This window comes from Equus przewalskii, chromosome 9, assembly GCF_037783145.1.
Source record: "Equus przewalskii isolate Varuska chromosome 9, EquPr2, whole genome shotgun sequence".
In the NCBI taxonomy this organism is placed as follows: domain Eukaryota; kingdom Metazoa; phylum Chordata; class Mammalia; order Perissodactyla; family Equidae; genus Equus; species Equus przewalskii.
In genome coordinates, this window is record NC_091839.1 from 4547884 (window position 1) to 4567525 (window position 19642).

Consider the following 19642-nt stretch of genomic DNA (forward strand, 5'->3'; position numbering starts at 1 on the left):
GCTACTGGTGTGTCATTGCTTCTAGGTCCTCTCAGTGGACAATATATATATATATTTTTTTCTTTGAGGAAGATTAGCCCTGAGCTGACGTCCGCCAATCCTCCCCTTTTTGCTGAGGAAGACTGGCCCTGAGTTAACATCTGTGCCCATCTTCCTCTACTTTATATGTGGGATGCCTACCACAGCATGGCTTGCCATGTGGTGCCATGTCTGCACCCGGGATCTGAACCAGCAAACCCGAGGCCACTGAAGTGGAACGTGTGCACTTAACCACTGCACCACTGGGCCAGCCCCACCCCCCTTTTTTTTTAAGGTATGCTTTTTGGTGAGGAAGATTGGCCCTGAGCTAACATCTGTTGTCAATCTTCCTTTTTTTCCTCCCCCAAGCCTCACTGCATAGTTGTAAGTCATTCTAGTTCTTTTATGTGGGATGCTGCCACAACATGGCTTGATGAGCCGTGTGTAGGTCTGTGCCCAGGATCTGAATCAGCAACCCCTGGGTCGCTGAAGTGGGGTGGGTGAACTTAATCACTCAGCCATGGGGCCAGCCCCCTATATGTTTTCTCACACACCTGTACACACATCTGTCTGTATTTATTTCTATATCTATCAACCTGTGTATATACTACAATCATGAGTCCATTCTGACAACCTCTGATTCCAGTCCAACCCCACAGGGCTCATGCCAGCCTTCCCCTTGCCTTATTCGTAACTCCTTCCTCCAGCAGTGAGAAATCTGCTCTCACCATCCAAATGTATTTACCTATCTGCTCAGTCCCCAAAAACACATAAAACAATCTCAGAATTGCTAATGCATACCCCTTGGAAAACTTCAGTAACTAGTGCATATTACTTGTGCACAGTTCTTGATTTAGCCTTGTCCAATCAAACTACTATTTTCTAAAGTTACTCAGGTGAGCTCCTTTCCTTGCCACAGTGCAGCTATGTTGTTCATTTATAGGACAGGTAGGCTCCTTGGTCACTGTTTATATTTCATTTTGGGTTTCTCCCACATCCTGGCGGGTGTTAACTCTTTGTTTCTGGGGCGTGTGAACCTTGCTACGGTTCTCAGAGTCAGAGCTACACAAAAAGCTGTACTCACACAGTGCACTTGCCCTCTCTTCCTACTCCTTCTGTCTCAGTCCCATCCACCCCTTGTAGGTAACCAATCTTGTTAGTTTCTGCTTTATTTGCCTGTACTTCTTTTGCATGAATGATCCCCTGCCCAATTTTGATGGTAAATGGATAAATGCAGTGGCCAAGGCCTTAAAAGGTCATGGTAATGAAGGGTATAGATTTCTTAAGGATGAAGGTGTGGGTCAGCCCAATAGGTGAGTTACTTAGACCAGAAGAGGTGCTGGCCAAGGGTGAGGGGAGCCAACAATGGTCATAGGGGAGGCAGGTGATGAGCATCAGTGTAGCCTTGAGGCCAGCTGCAGCAGCAGGGGCTGTAGCCCATCCACTAGCTATTTTCTGGCAAATTTCTCCGGGAAAGGAGACCATCCGGAATCCTGAAGAAGCTGTTCAGAGATGGGATTTACTATAAATAACAAGTGGTGCAAGAGATGGACTTTGTGGGTGCCGTGGCAGACACCCCAGATCCCCCATTCAGGACGGAGACACTCAATGCCCCAGCTGTGTTTCCTAAAGCCTCATAAGGACATGGTCCAGAAGTACGTGTATAAACAGAACCTGCCTTCCTATTAGATAAGAAGAGTATAACAGACAGAACAGTAGCAAAAAGCACAACAGTGTGTACTTGAATGTTAAATTGTATGCTGCTGAGAAGAAAAAGTAAGCTCAGCAAGAACTTGAATAGTCAGCCACAGCCAGGAGTTGAGACTCGGCTTGGGGCTTGAGGAATAGGAGGGATTTGGATGCATGGAAGTGGGAAGAAATGACCCACTGGACGGCACAGCAGAATTAGTGGGCATTTCCCACTGTCCTCGATCATTCTCCACTTTCTTCCCGCTCTCCTCTCTGCCCTGGATGCTCTCTGATCTCACAAGCTGTTCCCGCTGCTGCACCTCTGGTTTCACCTCTGGTTTAGCCAAGATAAGGCTGGGTTTTTTTTTAAAGGAAATGTACTATTTTGGCTTTCAAGCTTGCCCAGGCCTTCCCACTGGCAGATGTCGTCGGGTTTCTCCAACAGTAATAGAACAAATCTCCAAGCTCCATCACCAAGGATCCCTTAGCCAGCTCCTGGGCCCCCACCGGGATGGACTCCTTCACTCACACCTTCTGTCGTGGAAGCCTCTTGAGGACAGGTCCCTCAGCACAGCCTCTACTTCAGCTTCTTCTTCACAGAGTTCACGCCCATGTGCCGAGGGATCGGACTCTTGATGTTTACCAAAACGCAAGTCCTAGTGGCATCAGAGCAGTGCCGCATTCACCCCATTTCCCACTGGGAAATGTCACTGTCTTCCTAAGTCACACAAAAGAGCACATGTCCGTCCAAATCCCAGCTTTTTCCTCAGAAATCTTTGCAAAGAAAAAGAAAACAATAAACCCTATCTTTCTCTTCCAGCCAAAACCCCAACATTTATGCGCATGGATGCTGGTAGCTCCACCCACCAAGCCCGAGAAATCTGAATCCCAGTTTAGGCTCACACAGGAACTGATTATTACTATAGGAATCTAAAAGAAAAATAAAATGAGAACAGAAGAAACAATGACAAAGGCCTAGAAGTGGACACAGATTCCTGACTCTAAGCCAAGGAGCTGTGGCCCACAAGCCCACCCAGCCTGGCTGTGTTTCCTTGGCCTCGTTCTCATCTGTTGGGACCAGCCCTCCGCCTCCCCAACCCCAGTGCCTTGCTCTGAAGGCCTGCCGGCACTTGGGACAGTGCCTGGCACAGAGCAGGGACTCAATAAACACCAGTTGATAGAGAGAGAGGAGAAAGAATGCAGGAATGAGTAAATGGGACAACCACATCCCTCTGTCTGGGGAGGTTCTCATCTTCTCACCTCAGCCTTGCGGCTTCCAGCGGTTGACCTGGCATCTGGACCTTAACGTGAGGAAGGGGCTTCCTCCTTGGCCTAACGATGGCTCCCAGGCTTCCAGATCATCTTGTCTCCCTCCACTTCCTCCTCCCTCTTCCCCACTCTCCTCCCTCCTGGAGGAGCTCCTGTAGGTCTGCTCCCCTCTCGGGCTCCACTTCTCTGGATGTCTTGGTGTGCCCGGCAGAAGCACACTCACCACTAGCGGTTGAGGTAGGAAGAAGTGGGGCTTGAGGCTCTTCTGCTGAGCTCAACATCTTTACCAGTTGGCTGGAAGTCTGGGTTTACTCCGGTTTATTAACGTTTTAAAGTGTCCTGTTTTAAGCTAATGTTAACACTGCAATGTATCTCAAATGCTTTTTTTCTAAATACACTTTACTTTTAGAACAATTTTAGATTTGCAAAATATTAAGAAGATAGTACGGAGATTTCCCATTTACCCTGCACCCAGTTTCCTCTATTATTAACCTCTTACATTAGTATATTTGTTACAATTAATGAACCGATATTGATACATTATCAAACGAGTTAAATAAAGTTCATACTTTATTTGGATTTCCTTAGTTTTTACCCAATGTCCTTTTTCTGTTCCAGGATCCCATCCAGGATGCCACATTACATTTAGTTGTCACATCTCCTTAGGATTCTCCAGACTGTCACATTTCCTCTGACTTCCTTTGTTTTTGATGACCTTGACAGTTTTAAGGAGTACTGGTCAGCTATTTTGTAAAACACCCTTCTATTGGAATTTGTTTGGTGTTTTTCTCATGATTAGACTGGGGTTTTGAGTTCTTGGGAGGAAGATCAAAGAGGTCAAGTGTCATTTTCATCTTATTATAGCAACACAATTTTTGACTATTGATGTTGACTTTGATCACCTGGCTGTAGCAAGGTTTGTCAGGTTTCTCCACTGTGAAGTTCCTCTTTGTTTTTCCCTTTCATGCTCTACTCTTCAGAAGGAAGTCATCATGTGCAGCCCACACTTCAGGAGTGGGGAGTTACGTTCCCGCATCTGAGGGCGGAGTTCATGAAGGCCCTCTTATGATGGGATTAATGCCCTTATAAGAAGAGATACCAGAGAGCTTGCTCTCTCTCTCCCAGCCTGAGCACAAAGAAGAGGTCATGTGAGCACACAGTGACATGGTAGCTGCCTACAAACCAAGAGAAGAGAGCTCAGAATAAAATCTACCTTGCTGGCATCTTGATCTTGGACTTGCCAGCTTCCAAGAACTGTGAGAGAGAAATTTCTGTTGTTTAAGGCACCTAGTCTATGATACTTCACTACGGCAGCCTGAGCTCAGGTACGCCCTCCCCCACCCCATTGTTTTGCTTTTTGAGTACTTCCTCACTTTCTGGTACTGCAAGATGCTGCAGGCTCATTTTGTATATTTTCTGCCTCAATCCTAGAATTAGCCATTTCTCCAAGCCCAGTTTCTTTTATTGGAGAACAGTATTAGAAACTAAGAACTGGGTCCTAGGTAACAAATTCTTTTTGGATGAACAAATTATTTTGTGCCTGCTATGTGCCAGGCACTATGCTATCTTCTTTTCATGTCGATTTACTTAATCCTCATAACAACTCTAGGAGGTATTTACTGTCAACCCTCTCTATAGATGAGGAACAGAGGTTTAGCTGGGTTAAATGCTAGCCAACATCACCCTATTCTCTTTCCAAAGCACATCGTACTGCCATGATGGAGACTGGTGTCGCATATATTGCAAATAAACCAAAAAAACCCCACCTCATTCATCTCCAGTTTTGTGCTTCATAGACACTGGAATAATTTGCATTACAATAATTATGCAACAGGTAATTCGTGCTTATTCCACAGAGTGAAGATACGAGACGCCCTCCTAGGCCCATAAAAGATCCAGATTACCTCTCCTGATGTGCACAGATGTCACAGCCCTTAGGTGCACAGATGACGCATACCCATCATCATTATGTGCACAGACAACAGGCACCTAGCCTCATGTGCACAGATGCATGTAGTTTTCCTCATGTGTGCAGATGATCTATACTATCTTCATGTGCTCACATGGTACCTATCTATTCTTGTGCACACAGATGACAAGTACTATTCTTAAGTGCACAGACGACAGATCTTAACTCAGAGGCTAACAAAATCTGACACATGGAAAAATGCTTTGTAATGGACATTCACAGTATTTGCCAACTGTTGAAGTTTAAACTATGTCAGATTTTTCTCTTTCATGCATAGGACCCACTTATGAAATTTGGAAACGTCCTAAGATAACTAGCATCTTAGCTGTTATGATCCCAAATGGTGCCTCCAAAGGTAAAACTGGAGGTTTAAAATTCCCCCTCAAGGATTGGAATCATATCATATGGGAAAGAACAAATCAGTCAAGCAGAGGGACTAAGGCTCCATCAGAGACCAGTGTGATCTGATGTTTGAAATGGATATTGATGGATTTGTCTCTCAGCACTCTCTTTTCTTCTGGGAACTGCCTCTGCCATTCCCTCCATAACTGCCATATTAGTACTTTGTGATCTGTTCCTGGCCATTTGATCATTCCAGGTATGAACATATAACCCAGCTGGGCCAATCCCAGAGTCCTGGCCTAAGGATTTTTGTAACAGGAACTTATAAAGAGAGTTGGCCTTTCTCTAGTTACCAAAGCTGTGAACATTGAGGCTGTCATTGGCCATGTGAAGAAAGAAGCAATCAGAAAGAATAATGAAACCAATAGGCACGTGCATACACACATACGCACATACTCAGACAGAGACAGACATAAAGACCTTTGAGCATTTGAGTTCTTGGTTCTGATACGGCCTGGGTATTTCATGAAGAGTGTCCTAAAATCTTTGACCACATCCTTCTTTATGCTAAGGCTAGTCAGGGATTGTTTTCAGCTACTTCCAATCAAAAGAGCTCTCACCACGGCAGGATGATTGACAATGACTGTCATATTATTGCTAACATAACACAATAAATATCTACCGAGAGTCAAACCTGTGACAGACATTATCTCAATTCTCAAAATACTATAGACATGGGCCAGATCTTCTGTCAAAGGTGGTTAATTTAGTCTATTAATTTTTCAGAAACTTTCCAAAGACACATTTAAGCTACCTACCTAAGTATTATCGTAAATACTTAAGCTATATTTAAGATAAATATTTAAGTTTGCACAGTAAATGTCTATTGATCTGGCTTTCAAACAACAAGAGATTTCAAATTATTAAGTTTTTCCTCCACCCTACTTTATAGAAACAAATGAAATGATAAGTGTGGCAACTAAAGGAACTATTGTAAAAAACACCTTTGGGGATACACCGTAGGGTCAGGATCAAGACCTTCAATATTATGTATATTTCAGTGCCTGAATCATCAAATCAATATTAAGCACAGCTTGACCTTGTCTGGAAGCTCATTTTGGTCTACTATAATTCTATGGATATAATTTGTTTATAATTCATGCATGAGCATCATGGCTAATACTTTTGCACTCCTACCACGAACCACGCAGGCACTGTTCTAGTGGCCTAACATGTTAACGCCTTTAATCCTCACAGCAATCGTCTTGGGTAGATACAGTTGTTATCCCCATTCATGGATGACACAGAGGTCAAGAAATTTGCCTGAGGTCACACAACCAGTGAGAGGTGAAGCTGTGGACAGAACAGCCTGACCATAGCATTCGTACCTCTTAGGTAACTAAGGTAGTTAATCATAGTAGCTTTCAGGTCACTGGCATATTTGGTTAACAGGCCATTCTACTTCTCAAGTCCCTGGGAGGGGATTTTAATGTAGTACTTGTTTACTAATTCTTCGGATTTGTAGAATATGTACTGGGTATCAGGGAGGCAGAGATCTATGCACGAAGTTTTTCTTTTATTATGATGGCTTGGGTCCCTGTGACTCGCAAGAAAGCAACACAGTGGATCTCCTCCACCTAGAGATAGCCTCTGCCAGGCTCGCCTCATTTTTTTTTTTTAAAGATTTTATTTTTCCTTTTCTCCCCAAAGCCCCCTGGTACATAGTTGTGTATTTTTAGTTGTGCGCCCTTCTAGTTGTGGCACGTGGGATGCCACCTCAGCGTGGCCTGATGAGTGGTGCCATGTCCTCGCGCAGTATTCGAACCAGCGAAACCCTGGGCCGCCGAAGCGGAGCAAGCGAACTTAACCACTTGGCCGACCCTCCTCATTTCTTCACGGTGAGAGCAAGTCAAGAGATGGCTTCCCATCTCTCTTAGGTAAAAATCAGAAAGCTTCTTGGGCCACAAGGCCCTGCCTATCTCATCGGTCTAACTGGGACACTGTGGTTCATTCAGTGACTCCGGCCTTGATTTTCTCCCATCACAAGATCTTTAGATAAGACGTTCCCTCTGACTGGCACATCCACTTCATCTGTGCCACCCAGCCAAACTCTGCTCATCTTTTAGGGCTTCCCTGACCCACACACCCGGTTTCGATTCCTTCTTACAATCTCTCACAGCATCGTGTACTTCTTTCTTGTAGTATCTATGAAAACGGTTATTAAAAAATTGTTAATTACTGAATGTCTGTTTCCCTTGGCTCTAAGTGTAAGCTCACGTGGGCAGGGACTGTGTTTGTTTTGTGCACTGCTGAATCCCCAGCACTTAGCCCACAGCTAGCACACAGTTGGCACCAAATAAATATTTGTAAACTGAGTAGAGGAATGACCAGCTCCTAGCTGAGGAGGAAATAAATACTCTAGTCTCCTTGCCATTGACTACACCTGCTGAGTGTGGCAGGCCTGTCCAGACTTGGCAGAGTGGCTAGCAAACCAGAGGATAAATGAATATATCCACAGGACTTTTTATCTATACAATTTTTAAGTGATTAGAAAACAGTGAGGGTAAAACTATGATTTTGTGAGCAACAAATTACAATCTAATTTTAATAGTGCTAAAATCTTGATCAAAAACATTTCAACTAAGAACACTGAGGGCCAAAGTGAAAGAAACTGGTTTTGATGATATTGCCATTCCACCAAGTGTGCTTCTACGGTCATCGCTGTTCACTTCCAGTTGCAGCCCTTTTTATTTTGATTTTTTTACCGTTTTTTTTTTTTTTTTTTTGCACATGTTTTATCATCTCTTCACTGATTCCTCGAAACAGTCTTATGCGGAGAGTTGGTGCCACGGCCTGGGCGATGAGGAAACGTTTCCTCTTTCATAGACTCTCCTTTTTGGACAAGTTGCTAAAGAGGAAGCAATCAAACCCCCGGGCCGACTCTGTCCTCTGCCCCGCGCGCTGCTTCCTGGTTTGAAAGTGCTTTCAGATCCGCCTGTGAATCGTCGTGGATAAATCAAGCGGGACTGCCATTCAGTTTTGGAGCTCCCACCTCAATCTGTTCACCCGGAAGACGCCGCGCGGGAGGCGACCGTAGAGACGCCGTCCGTTTCGGCACCAGAGCACCGCAGCCTGCTGTGTTCTCCAACGTGACGTCAGCGCTAACGCTACGTCGGGAAAATCTGGCTTCGTTCGTTTTCTTAACAAGTTTGCAGCGGCCTTCCCAGCTGCGAGCTCCAGGCCTTCTCTGCTGGCTCCCTCCGAGGGCGCGGGCCCGTCGGGCGCCCCTCCTCCCGGGAAACTGTCCCCGGGAGGGACGCCGAGGGGGCTCCCCGAGGAGGCGGGGAAACCAAAACAGAAACCGCTGATTCGAAACACCACCTCAGGAAATCGTGCTTTCCGAAGACAGGTGTTGCCTTCAAAGGCTACGGCTCTCCAACGCCTCCAGCGTTCACAGACCCTTCCTCGCGACTGGTCTCGACAGCTGGGTGCCGCCGCCCCGCGCCAACGGCGGAGGAACCCCGGGCAGCGTCGCTGCCGCCACGCCCGCCCACCCCGCCGCGCCACGGTCGACGCCTCCGCCACGTGCCCTCCTCCCGCACCCAGGCCGCTCGCGATTGGCTGGCGGGGCCGTCCGTCGCGAGGGGCGGGCACGACGGCCGCAGGCTGGCCCTCCCATTGGTCGTGGCGGCGGCGGCGGCAGCGTGCGGCCCCCGCGAGGAGGGGAAGCCGGTGGCGGCGGCGGAACGGGCGGAGGCTGCCGGTTTCGTAACCGTCGCTCCTCCTCGCTGACTCGCGGGCTGCGAGGCCTGGGTCGGGTCGGGCCGCGCCGTGCGGGGCCGCTCGGAGTGGAGGCCGCCTGGGGGCGGGCGGGCTGGAGGCGCAGGTAAGGAGGCGGTGGGCTGGCCGGCGAGCTGACGGGGAGTAGGAGGCCGCGGCGGAGCCGGCCGCTTGCGTGTGCTTGGGCCCGGCCCGAGGAGACCCGGCCCGGCCCGAGGCGGCCGGCTCGCCGGGAAGGCCCCGCGCGGCCTGCGGCGTGGGCGGCGGCCCTGCGCGGCGTCTGATGCAACCTGCCGGCAACACTCGGCTGGGCCGCTGAGCTCATCCCTGGCCGCGGCCCAGCGCCTCCCGCCGACCCCCGCGCTCCCCCGGGCGCCCCTCGCTGCGGGCCCGGGCGGGAGGGAGGCCGAGGTGTGCCCTCCGGAAGTCGGCCCTGTGTTCGTGAGCCGGGCGGCTGTGACAGGCCGGGCTCGTGTTGGCCCCTGGGGATGAAGGGTGTTCCCAGAGTAGCAGAAGGGGGACCGTAGCCCACTTTAGCGCAGGTAGCATGTTTCCTGCCCCCAGGGAGCTGCTCGATGCGAGGTGGTCGGGAATTGTGTTCAGCAGGTAATAGAGGCATCAAGTTGCTAGGGAAAGAAGTTGATTTTCAAGTACAGGACTTTACAGAAATAATAGCACGCTTTCTCCTGGGGCTGTGCTGTGAATATCCTGCAGTTCACTGTTGAACATGGGTTAGAGGAGCCTGCGGTCCCCACGGGTGAATAGGAAAGACGGGGGCGAGGGATGCCGCGCTGCCTTAGCACGGTCGGAGGGAGCACGGCAAGAGCCCGCAGAGGTGACTAGATGGAGAGGATGGACGTGCGTGGCTGCGGGGAAGGATAGGCTGTCCTTCAAGTCAGCTTGTGTCTTTCTGTTCTTTGGAAGGTTTAAGTGTGTGGTGTGCCTCTCTTTTGAGGCTCTTGCTGGAATGTGGCATCTTAAAATATGTCACTTTGGGAAAGATTTTAACATTGGTGGGTTGCACAAAAATTAGTAGTTCTTTCTCTGAGCCCACACTCAGTTGAATCCTTGTTTGAAGAGATTGACTTTTAATTCAGAGAGGATGTGCGACTCCGAAAGAAATTATGGAAATAAAATACTATAAGGGCTTGCTTACTAAGAAATTCTGCATCTAAAAGTTCTTGATATTTGAAAGTGAAAATCTGGTCATCTGTTACCACTTGAGTAGTATTTGGGATAAGCTATTCTGAAAGTTGATTCTCTGTTTCTGGAAAAACTGTAAGCAAGGTTAAATAATTACAGGATGCTAGTGAGCTAAAAAAAGTTTTCAATTTCTTGATTCCTGCACTTGGGTGCACTTGGCAGATTCAATCATTTTTTTTTTTTTTTAACTTTTTTTTCTCACCAAAGCCCCAGTCCATAGTTGTATATCCTAGTAGTAAGTTGTAACGTCTTCCAGTTCTTCTATGTGAGGCACTGTCACAGCATGGCAGCTGACAGCCAGATGGTGGGATTCTGCCATGGGGCAGCGAACCCTGGGCCACCAAAGCTGTGAGAGCCCTGAACTTTAACCACTAGACCATCAGAGCTAGCTCTGATAGTCATTTTTTAATACCCCTAAAAAAATAGGCAGAAACAAAACTGCATTTTTCAGATTATCCTTTAAATCCTCAGGAGTACATCATGACTGTCGGCAAGGTTGTCTGATTATGGAGACGTGGTTTCATCCCTAGAGATTTAAACAGCATGTGGTGAGTCCCTGCTAGACACAAATAGTAGGACCTCATGGGGCTGAATTTGGTCTTATGGCCTAAGATTGCCTCACCTGATCACATGGTAAATGCAGGTTTACTGTGTATTCTTGGCAGGGGGTGCTTCTCTGGGTTCTTGTAACTGGTAGGTACATTGGTCTTCTACCTTTTTGGCTTTCCAGCCTTGTCAGTAAAAGGAAAAATTTGAGCATGACTTCCTAATAGATGTATATTTATAAACTGTGTGTGTGTACTATTTTTTTATATGTTGTAAGTCACACCAAAAGTAGATTTAAAATAAGACGTTAGAAAAAGACAAATAAATATAGCTTTTTTTCTCGTACTCCAGCAGACCATTTATGTGCTCCCTGAGAGGATGTACCCTCCTTCATGGATCCCTGTTTTGGGTCATGAAGCCAGCAGTGGAACTAAATAGAAATCCTGCTCATTTGAGTTGACTGCGCTTACCTTGACTTCATTTGTGGTACAGAGTTGTTAGATCCTGGCATACATGCCTAAGAACTGGAAGTTGTTAATTGGAAAACATAACTGGGCTACGTAGAAAATAAAGTTCTAAACTGAAATGAAGCAAAGACCAGAGAAAAATGACGTTCACTGTATGGACTGGCAACTTACACAAATGGAACTGTATTTTTGTTTTTCTGTACACTTTTAAGAAAGACCAAGAACTTTAGGTAGTGAGAAAATATCTTAGTAACAGTCTTGATTGAATTGCGGTTGTTTTAAGAGATTTCAGTGCTAGAGAGTCTCATTTTCGTATAACACATGTATAAAAATAAATATTTTCTCTTAGCTTTTTGAGCCTGTATTCAGCAAATATTTCTTGAATGCTGCTGTATACACCCAGCCCTGCACTAGATGCTGGGCATGTGGAGAAGACAAACGCCTGCCTCTAGGTTAGTTTATAGGGAGGTACACTGTGGAGCTGGTGTTGACAGAAGAAAATTGGACAGAAGCACAAAGAAAAGAGAAAGCACGGACCATTTAGGGAACTGATTGTGGTGCAGTACTGTTGAGGTGTGAAGTGTAAGGGATCAGGGGCTGGAGAGAGGTTAACACCTTGGATTTGATTCTGTATGCCTGAGCCACAGAAGGATTTTCAGCAAGAGGGTGTGACATACTCAAGTTTGAGTGCTCGATTGCTCTGGAGACAGTGTTTGGAGGGAACACTGCTAAACCGGAGGAGCCTAGTGCCCCTGAGAGATGATGTCAGTCTGAGGTACTTCTGTGGCATTGGGATGGAGAGGGATGGTGGATGTGTATTTGGGGAGTGGGTCGAATTGCCAGATACTAATGATTGAACAGATTTGGAGCAGGGGAGAAACATCTATGAATATTTTGGAGTGTAGATCTTCACTGAGGGAATTTGAGTGAAAAATTTATTTTGGGTGGCAGGGGGAAGGATATCTGATTGTACATATGTAAAAAAAAATAAGAGGGTTAGGAAAATTCTTAATGAAATTTGAGAAAAATTTGATTTTGTTTTACTCCTTCTAACATTCTGAGTTTTCAGTGTTACCGATTTGAATGAACATTACTCGAATTAAGAAAGTTGAATTAAAAAAATGTCACCCACTCAATCCTTTCTTAAGATCCGTTGGTAATGTGCAGCCTTAACAACTGTCAGACTTCAGTGTCATCAGAATCACTTGGAGGTCCTGTTAAAACAAGATTGTTTGGCCCTATTCCTAGAGCTCCTCATTCCTAGGTCTGGGCCAGCCTGAGAGTTGGCACTTGCAACAAGTTCCCAAATGATGCTGCTGCTGGTCCAGGGACCACACTTTGAGAACTACTGCTCTTCAGTTTTTCTGCTGCTTCCTGCTTGAATGATTCACATGCAGGGAAACAAGGCGCCGCCCTGCTTCCTGTAGCCTACACTTTGGAATAGTATTTGTCTGCATAGGAGCCAGACTTTCATTTAGGGTTGAATATACAGATTTGAAATAAACTTTTTTGCCCATTCTAGGTGCTGAATAAATGTTTCTGGAAGGAACAAAAGCACAATGACAGTGTAAACTGTACAGTGTGTAAGTTTTGGAGGCAGCTGTTTGCTCAGTGTAAAAACAAAATTGGTAATCTGTTTGGAGTTAAGTCTTTGAGATGACTTAGTTCTTTGACCCCCTTTACATGGTTCACGTTCCTTAATGGATATCTCTTCACGTTTAAGAGCTACTTTCTTGGCTTGTCTTTGGTTGAAGAACTTACTTACTTTTTTTTTTTTTTTAACCTTTTTGTGATCAGGTTTATTATTTCTAAGAGTTTTTGTTATCTCCAAATTTCCTTTTCTTATATTTTTACCAGTTTGATGACTACTCTCTGTTTTTCAAGCCAAAGGGCTCATTCTCAAAACTTCCCCTACTGTGTTCAGCAAGATGAATCAGACTGAGGAAAAAGAGCCCTTCCATATTCCTGTATCTTTGGGTACAAAAACAGGCATGCATATAAGCAAATTTGGAGCCTGTAATAAGAGTTCTTAGTGACTGAAGTTCATGGCATATTGTCACAGTCAGAAGGCATCTCACCATTCTGCATCCCTCATTTGCAGATGAGGAAATGGAGGTCCACAGAAGGGAAGGGGTTTGTCCAAAGTGAAAAAGGGGGAGCCAGAGCCAAGGCAAGAATTGACCTGGTTCCTTTTCTGTGCTTCTTTGGATCATTGTTATCTCTGAGTTGACTGTAGAGATTAGCTTTAAAGACTAAAAACATAATTGGTATATGAAAAATGAAAAAGAAGATAAGATGAACGTGATCCTGATTGTTGAGACAATCCCAGGAGAGGTATTAAATTAAACAAGTTCTTAAAAATTGAGTAGAACATTTATATTCACCAAATAGATGTATAACATCAAATAGATAAGCAGTAGTGTAGACGGCCACTAACACTATTAGTAGTAAGGGTGGCTCAAATTAATACTGAACTGCCACGTTTTAACTGGAAGAAAAAATAGGGAACATAATAAATTATCAAGGGAAATTGTGAAATGTCCATTACTGAAGATAGACTTGGAGTGGATCTCCTTCAGGGTTTGGAAGGAAGCTTTCTGTCTTGCCTTAGTACTGGAGTGAGAACCGATGACCTGCTAGCTCAGGGCTGCCTGTGTGGCTTTGAAACCAATTGAAAGTGGTGATGTATGGACTTTTTAAAAGCATCTAAGAAAAGCAGACCAATGAAGAGTGTTTATACAGAAATACCTGGCTAAAGGTTTGGGTGAAGCTACTGGTGTTTACTGACTGAGCTTTTCCTAAGAAATGTGAGATGTACTCATTTGAGGCGTTTCATAATTCCGGCTCCAGGTTTTTTCCACTGATGTAGTTTTAGCAGTCTTGTGAAAAGAGAACAGAACAGTTTTATGGTTCATAACTCTGCTTTCTAAATTTCCAAGAGTGCTATGACTTCTTGGTGGATGTGGTTCACTCATGGTAGTCAGTTTGTCGTGAAGTGGCCTCATGATGATAGGATAGGTATGCTTTTGACGCATCTTGAGGCAATCGTAGAGACCTAGTTGGATTCCGAGTAATCTGAATATGACTAGCTTCTGAAACCGTGACCTCATTTCTACAGGCGGCCCTGCACGAGCGCTTCGGACTTGGCGTCTGCTCTGAGCTCCCTCGGCAGTGTGAAGTGGGTGCAGGCACTGCAGCTGCTCCGCTCTTGGTCTAGTCTGAGTTCCAGTACTTACACCTCCTTGCATGTATCATTAGAGCTTTTGTTTCTTTCCTTGTGGTTTCAGGTTGACTGTGTTTAGATGTGTTTATTAATCATGTCAAAAAGAAAAAAAAAACATGATTAGAAGCACTGTGGGGCAGGAAAGCAAATTGGGTGTCTCAGAGCTCCTAAATCTGTGATCCAAGAAACTAACTTAGGACATGTCTGTAAACTACTGTCATTTGAGGTCATTAGAAAAGAACAGCAAAAAAAACATTTTTTTCAAAATATCCCATAAAGATAGGCTCTGGGAGAAAAGTCCAGTCCTTGATGACTCACTCCCTGCGTATTGGAATAAGGAACCGTGGGATCATAGTGCAGTATTCCTGAGGAGTGTGGGAGGCCGGGGACTCTGGTCCAACCTGCTAGTTTTGACTTGAACCAACAATTGAAACTTTTTTCTCCTTTCATTGCAGGTGTCTCTTCTGTTATAATTGAACTCAGCTTTTCCATGTTTAACCCAAACATCTCAAATTTCTCTCTGGCATCTTGCCAAGTGCTGTTCCTATCTGCTACCTAATTAGTGGTATTCTTTTGTTTTTCCTCCCCTTTCTGGTAAGAGTCACAGATGGGCAGTACCCTCAGGGATTCAGGTGGGCTGAATGTGGCCTGACGGTGCTTCTGTGCCAACTTAACCTTCTAAATTAAATGATTTTGACTTCTGAAACATTGCAACAGTTGGCAGTTGCTGTAGACTTTTCTCAGCATAATCAATCAATGTTGGCCTGCTCTTAGGTCCATGCAAGTTTAATCTCATTAGATCTTGTCATTTCAAATATGTTAACACAATTTATTTTTTAACTAGGTATATGTGAAGATTTCTTGGCAGTTTAGCGTGGAAACCATTGATCGTCTTGCCCTTCTTTCTACCTGTTCTGTGTTGGCAAGGGAGAGTGCCCAAATGAGCAAGATAGCGCAGCAGAACAGTACTCCGGGAGTGAATGGAATAAGTGTTATTCATACTCAGGCTCATGCCAGCGGCTTACAGCAGGTTCCTCAGCTGGTGCCCGCTGGCCCTGGGGGAGGAGGCAAAGCTGTGCCTCCGAGCAAGCAAAGCAAAAAGAGTTCGCCCATGGATCGAAACAGTGACGAGTACCGTCAACGCAGAGAGAGGAACAACATGGCCGTGAAAAAGAGCCGGTTGAAAAGCAAGCAGAAAGCACAGGATACACTGCAGAGAGTGAATCAGCTTAAAGAAGAGAATGAACGCTTGGAAGCAAAAATTAAATTGCTGACTAAGGAATTAAGTGTACTGAAAGATTTGTTTCTTGAGCATGCACACAACCTCACAGATAATGTGCAACCCAGTAGCACTGAAAATTTGACGACAAATTCTGATAATGCAGGACAGTAGACCCACCCCTTCCAAACAGCTTGTGGCTAACGTCAGAGGTGTGACTGCCTACCCCTCTCATAGCAATGGCTGAATGTTGTCTTGTTCCATTATTTAAGATCCACTGAAGGTTGTTTTCTGGGATCAGCACTGACGCGTTGATTAGCTAAAAATGTTAGACATATAATTTGAGTTTCTGGTTTTAAATGATATGGATTTTTGTGGAGATTAAAAAACAAAATTTTAAGGTATATGGTAAAAAAAATTGCCCTGGACCTTGATGTTCTTAATAAATCCTGACTTCCCAAGACATGCTTCTTTTTCAGGTTGACAAAAGGAATGGCGGAACTGGCAGGTCATGCAGAAAGTTCTTGGTTTTAATGGATCTGGTTAATTGGATTAAGAAAAGATGAATGCCATCTATGTTAATCTGTTTGTGATTTTATTCTAAATTATGTATTAAAAATCCTTAGGGCATTTTTAATCACCAATCACTTTGTAATTTGGAGTGATTTTATGTATAGCATAAACCTTGTTTTAGCATAATTAGTACTGTTTTCCCCAACAAGTACAGGTTTTTGAATAGCGATGTCAGGTTAAGTGAAGAAACCTCGTTGCATTTTAAAGGCACTATGCAGCCAATGGGCTTAAAAAATAGAAGTAACATTTAGGAAGCAAATAGGTTTTTAAAAAATAAAGGTAAAGCATATTAGAATTATGCTTTTGGGATACCTTTGGGATATTGGCTTAGCATTATTTTGTTTTCTAAAAAAAAAATTCCCAAAAAACTGAGTGGATTAGAGAAACTTGTGTATCAAAATTTTAGTTTCTGCAGATGCTAGTAAATTAAGCATTTTTTTAAAATACCGTTTTGACAGCCATGTCAGTAAACAAATGTCTTAACAGTTTGATCACACAAGCAGCTGATGAGGATTTGGAAGAATGCTTCAGCAGGTAGTTTCTCCTGTGTTCAAAGATGTGCAGTGGGGCCATGATTTTTAAAGGCAAAAATTTCTTGTGAAGCATCATTTAGTATTTGATCCTAACCAACTGATGATTAAAAAATGCATCATCAACTCCATGCCATCTCCCAAAATAATAGACTAAAAAAACTTGAAAGTGTAAGGTTTAACCTTTAATTTATTTTACCTAAATACATCTTGTTATATTGTTTTTGTGACATTTCATTTTCTAGTTAGTGGGCTGTTCTTCCAGACTTTTTGTACCACTGCTTTTGTTTATTCATTTCTCTGCTTTTATGTCTCATAAATTATTTTAGAAAGAAAACACTGATAAAACTCAGGATATTGACATTTTTGTTGAGACTAAAAAATGGCAGTCACTAAAGTCGGGAATTCTAAAGTTTGGCTTCTATCAGTTAGTAGTTTTGATTGTCCTTGTTGACTTTTTTTTTTTAGCACAGTTCTAGCTCAGATTTGTTGGCCTTTGTGTGTGGGGTTTTTTTTGTGTGTGTGTCCCTGGGGTGGTGACCAGATACTGAGTCATAGCTGATTAAAAAGTTTGTGTTGCTGTGTATCTCATTTGAACATGATTATTTTGGGCCACACTGCTGTCTCATACTAGGACCTGGGACAGGACATAATTCAAGTTACACCCTTGCATTGGTGGAAGAGTGCTGTCTGTGCTCTTCTCCTGGGCAGAGGAGGATGGCACAGCACCGTCCAACTTAGTAAAGCCATTACTGAGGCCTTGAGCCCCTTCTGCATTTGACAGGAGCCTCAGTGTTGTTCCATGAGAGCTGCTGTCCCAGGAGAGTTAACTCCCTGTAGAGCCAGGAGACAGGATGGGGGTTGCTATTAGGGTCCAAGACAGCTTACTTTGGTTGGAACATCCATCTACTTGGAGAGGTTGTAGATGTTTTGAGTTACTAAGAGATACCCACAGAATCCTCCTGAATCTTTAATAGCTGATTGATGCTATCATTGGAGACGCAGTAGGTCACTTGAATCCTTAAGCACCTGTAATAGGTGTTACAGACATTTTAATCTCTTACTTACTAAAAAATGTCTTTCAGAAATTCATGTCCACATGGAATATGTGATTACCAGTCATCTGATTGACTTAACTATCTTGGAAAAGCAGCTTTAGGGAGATCATCAGGTGTGATCAGTGTTTCAAATTAGAACATGAGATTGGAAGCTTTGGAGAAACTGATCCCAGCTTTCCTCTTAGCCATGCAAATCCAAACTTCGGCCAAACAGGCATTTATGCATAGAGCAGAAATGTTCACCATTGTCTTGACTATCTTACTGACGTGTTTGGGAATGAAAGTTTTTAGTGTGATAGATTTATCAGTACAAGATTGAGGAAATCAAGTATGGGGAATGGGTAAGTTTAGAGCTTTGGGAATTGTAAAGTGACTCGTAACTTTTGTTCTGTAGGTTACCTATGAACCATTAGCATTTGGTCTGCCTCCCGGCGGGTCCAGTGGTTTAGGAATTAGGCTTTAGTGTCCATTTTTCGCTGCAGCTAGGTCTCCCGGCATGGGTGCTTTCTGACAGCCCTGGGCTGTGGGTGAGAGCGCGCGGCCCTTCTGCTCTCCGGCCCCTTTCAGTTATTGGGATGCGAGCTCAGATACTTTGGACATTCTTACTAAGAAGTAGGAAGGTTTTAATAAAATATAACCAGATTTTTGAAATTCAGGTCATGAGTGTGAAATTCTCAAATTTACATAAAAAAGTAGAAGTATGTACAGTTTAATATTTGATATTAAAAGAAAGGGAATTGTAGCAGCTTTTAATGTTTCCCCATTAGAGGGCTTGAAACTTTGTACCTGAACAATCCAGTTAGCACTCAGAGTGCTTTTTGATGCCTTAGAACTAGCGGAAAAAATGTTTTTTTGACAAAAGCTAGGAAGGAGAAAGTCCATTCTACAGCTGTTAGATCTGCCTCTCAGGAAAAAAAGTATTTAACTTGTTCTTTTTGTTCCTGGCTGTCCTCAGTTTGTGAGATTACTCTATTTTTTTAAATATAATTTTATTTCTTTCAATGAATTTGAAATAAAAACAACTTTGGAATAATGACTGTATTTCCTTGTGGGTTTCTTTGTTAGACACTAAGAAAGTAGTCAAATGTTGATGAGCTCTGAAGAGCAGGCATATGCATGCCCTGCTCTCTTTCCTGTTCCCAGCCCAGGGCAGGGGTGAGGGTGTCGGGGAGAGCAGAGGTGCTTGTGTCTGAGTCTAGATTTCCCTCCTGGACAGGAATGTGGTTTTCTCTGACTATAGAGTGCCTCTTTAGTTGTATTTGTTGTCCCCTGGTCTAACCTAAAAATGTCTGTTAGCATAGAGGAAGCAGTTACTCATGTTCCTGCTTAGCCAGCTAGTGCCTCACTCTGTGGCTTCCATTTACAGAGTGGTAGGGAATCAGTTCTTATGCTTTGAAGTAGACAGGGATGTCAAAGGAAGGCCTTTCCCCCAACAGTGCACTTATTAGCATGTACATCATCTTCATGTACGTGATGCCAGAGTGTCTATAGAAATGAATTCTTCTATGATCCTTCAGTTATTTTCATGTCTTGAGAAATAGGTTTCTACTTAGTGCATCTTAATGAAAATTGTAGTACAGTAATTATTTCCGTGGGTAGTATGTCCTATTTCATTTTTATGAATTAGTTGTAATTTAAAACCCAGTAACTTGTCTTGGGGAATTTTACATAGGGATGTTTTGTGAAGGTGTCAGCTCTTTAATAGAAGTGCTTGTAGGCCGACTGCTCTCGCTGCTGTACCTGAAGAGTTCATGTG

General features: G+C 44.1%; 1 protein-coding gene across 2 annotated transcripts; it reads left to right on the forward strand.

Moving 5' to 3' along the window:
• Positions 1-9034: 9034 nt before the first annotated feature.
• On the forward strand, positions 9035-18919 carry CEBPG (CCAAT enhancer binding protein gamma). Of its 2 annotated transcripts, XM_070632533.1 has the most exons (3): positions 9353-9478; positions 10742-10818; positions 15351-18919. In XM_070632533.1, the coding sequence occupies exon 3, from the start codon at positions 15447-15449 to the stop codon at positions 15897-15899; it is 453 nt and encodes a 150-aa protein (XP_070488634.1). In that variant the 5' UTR covers positions 9353-9478; positions 10742-10818; positions 15351-15446; the 3' UTR covers positions 15900-18919. The 2 variants fall into 2 exon arrangements, with proteins under 2 accessions (XP_070488633.1, XP_070488634.1); XM_070632532.1 differs by lacking the exons at positions 9353-9478; positions 10742-10818 and adding an exon at positions 9035-9173.
• Positions 18920-19642: the final 723 nt, after the last annotated feature.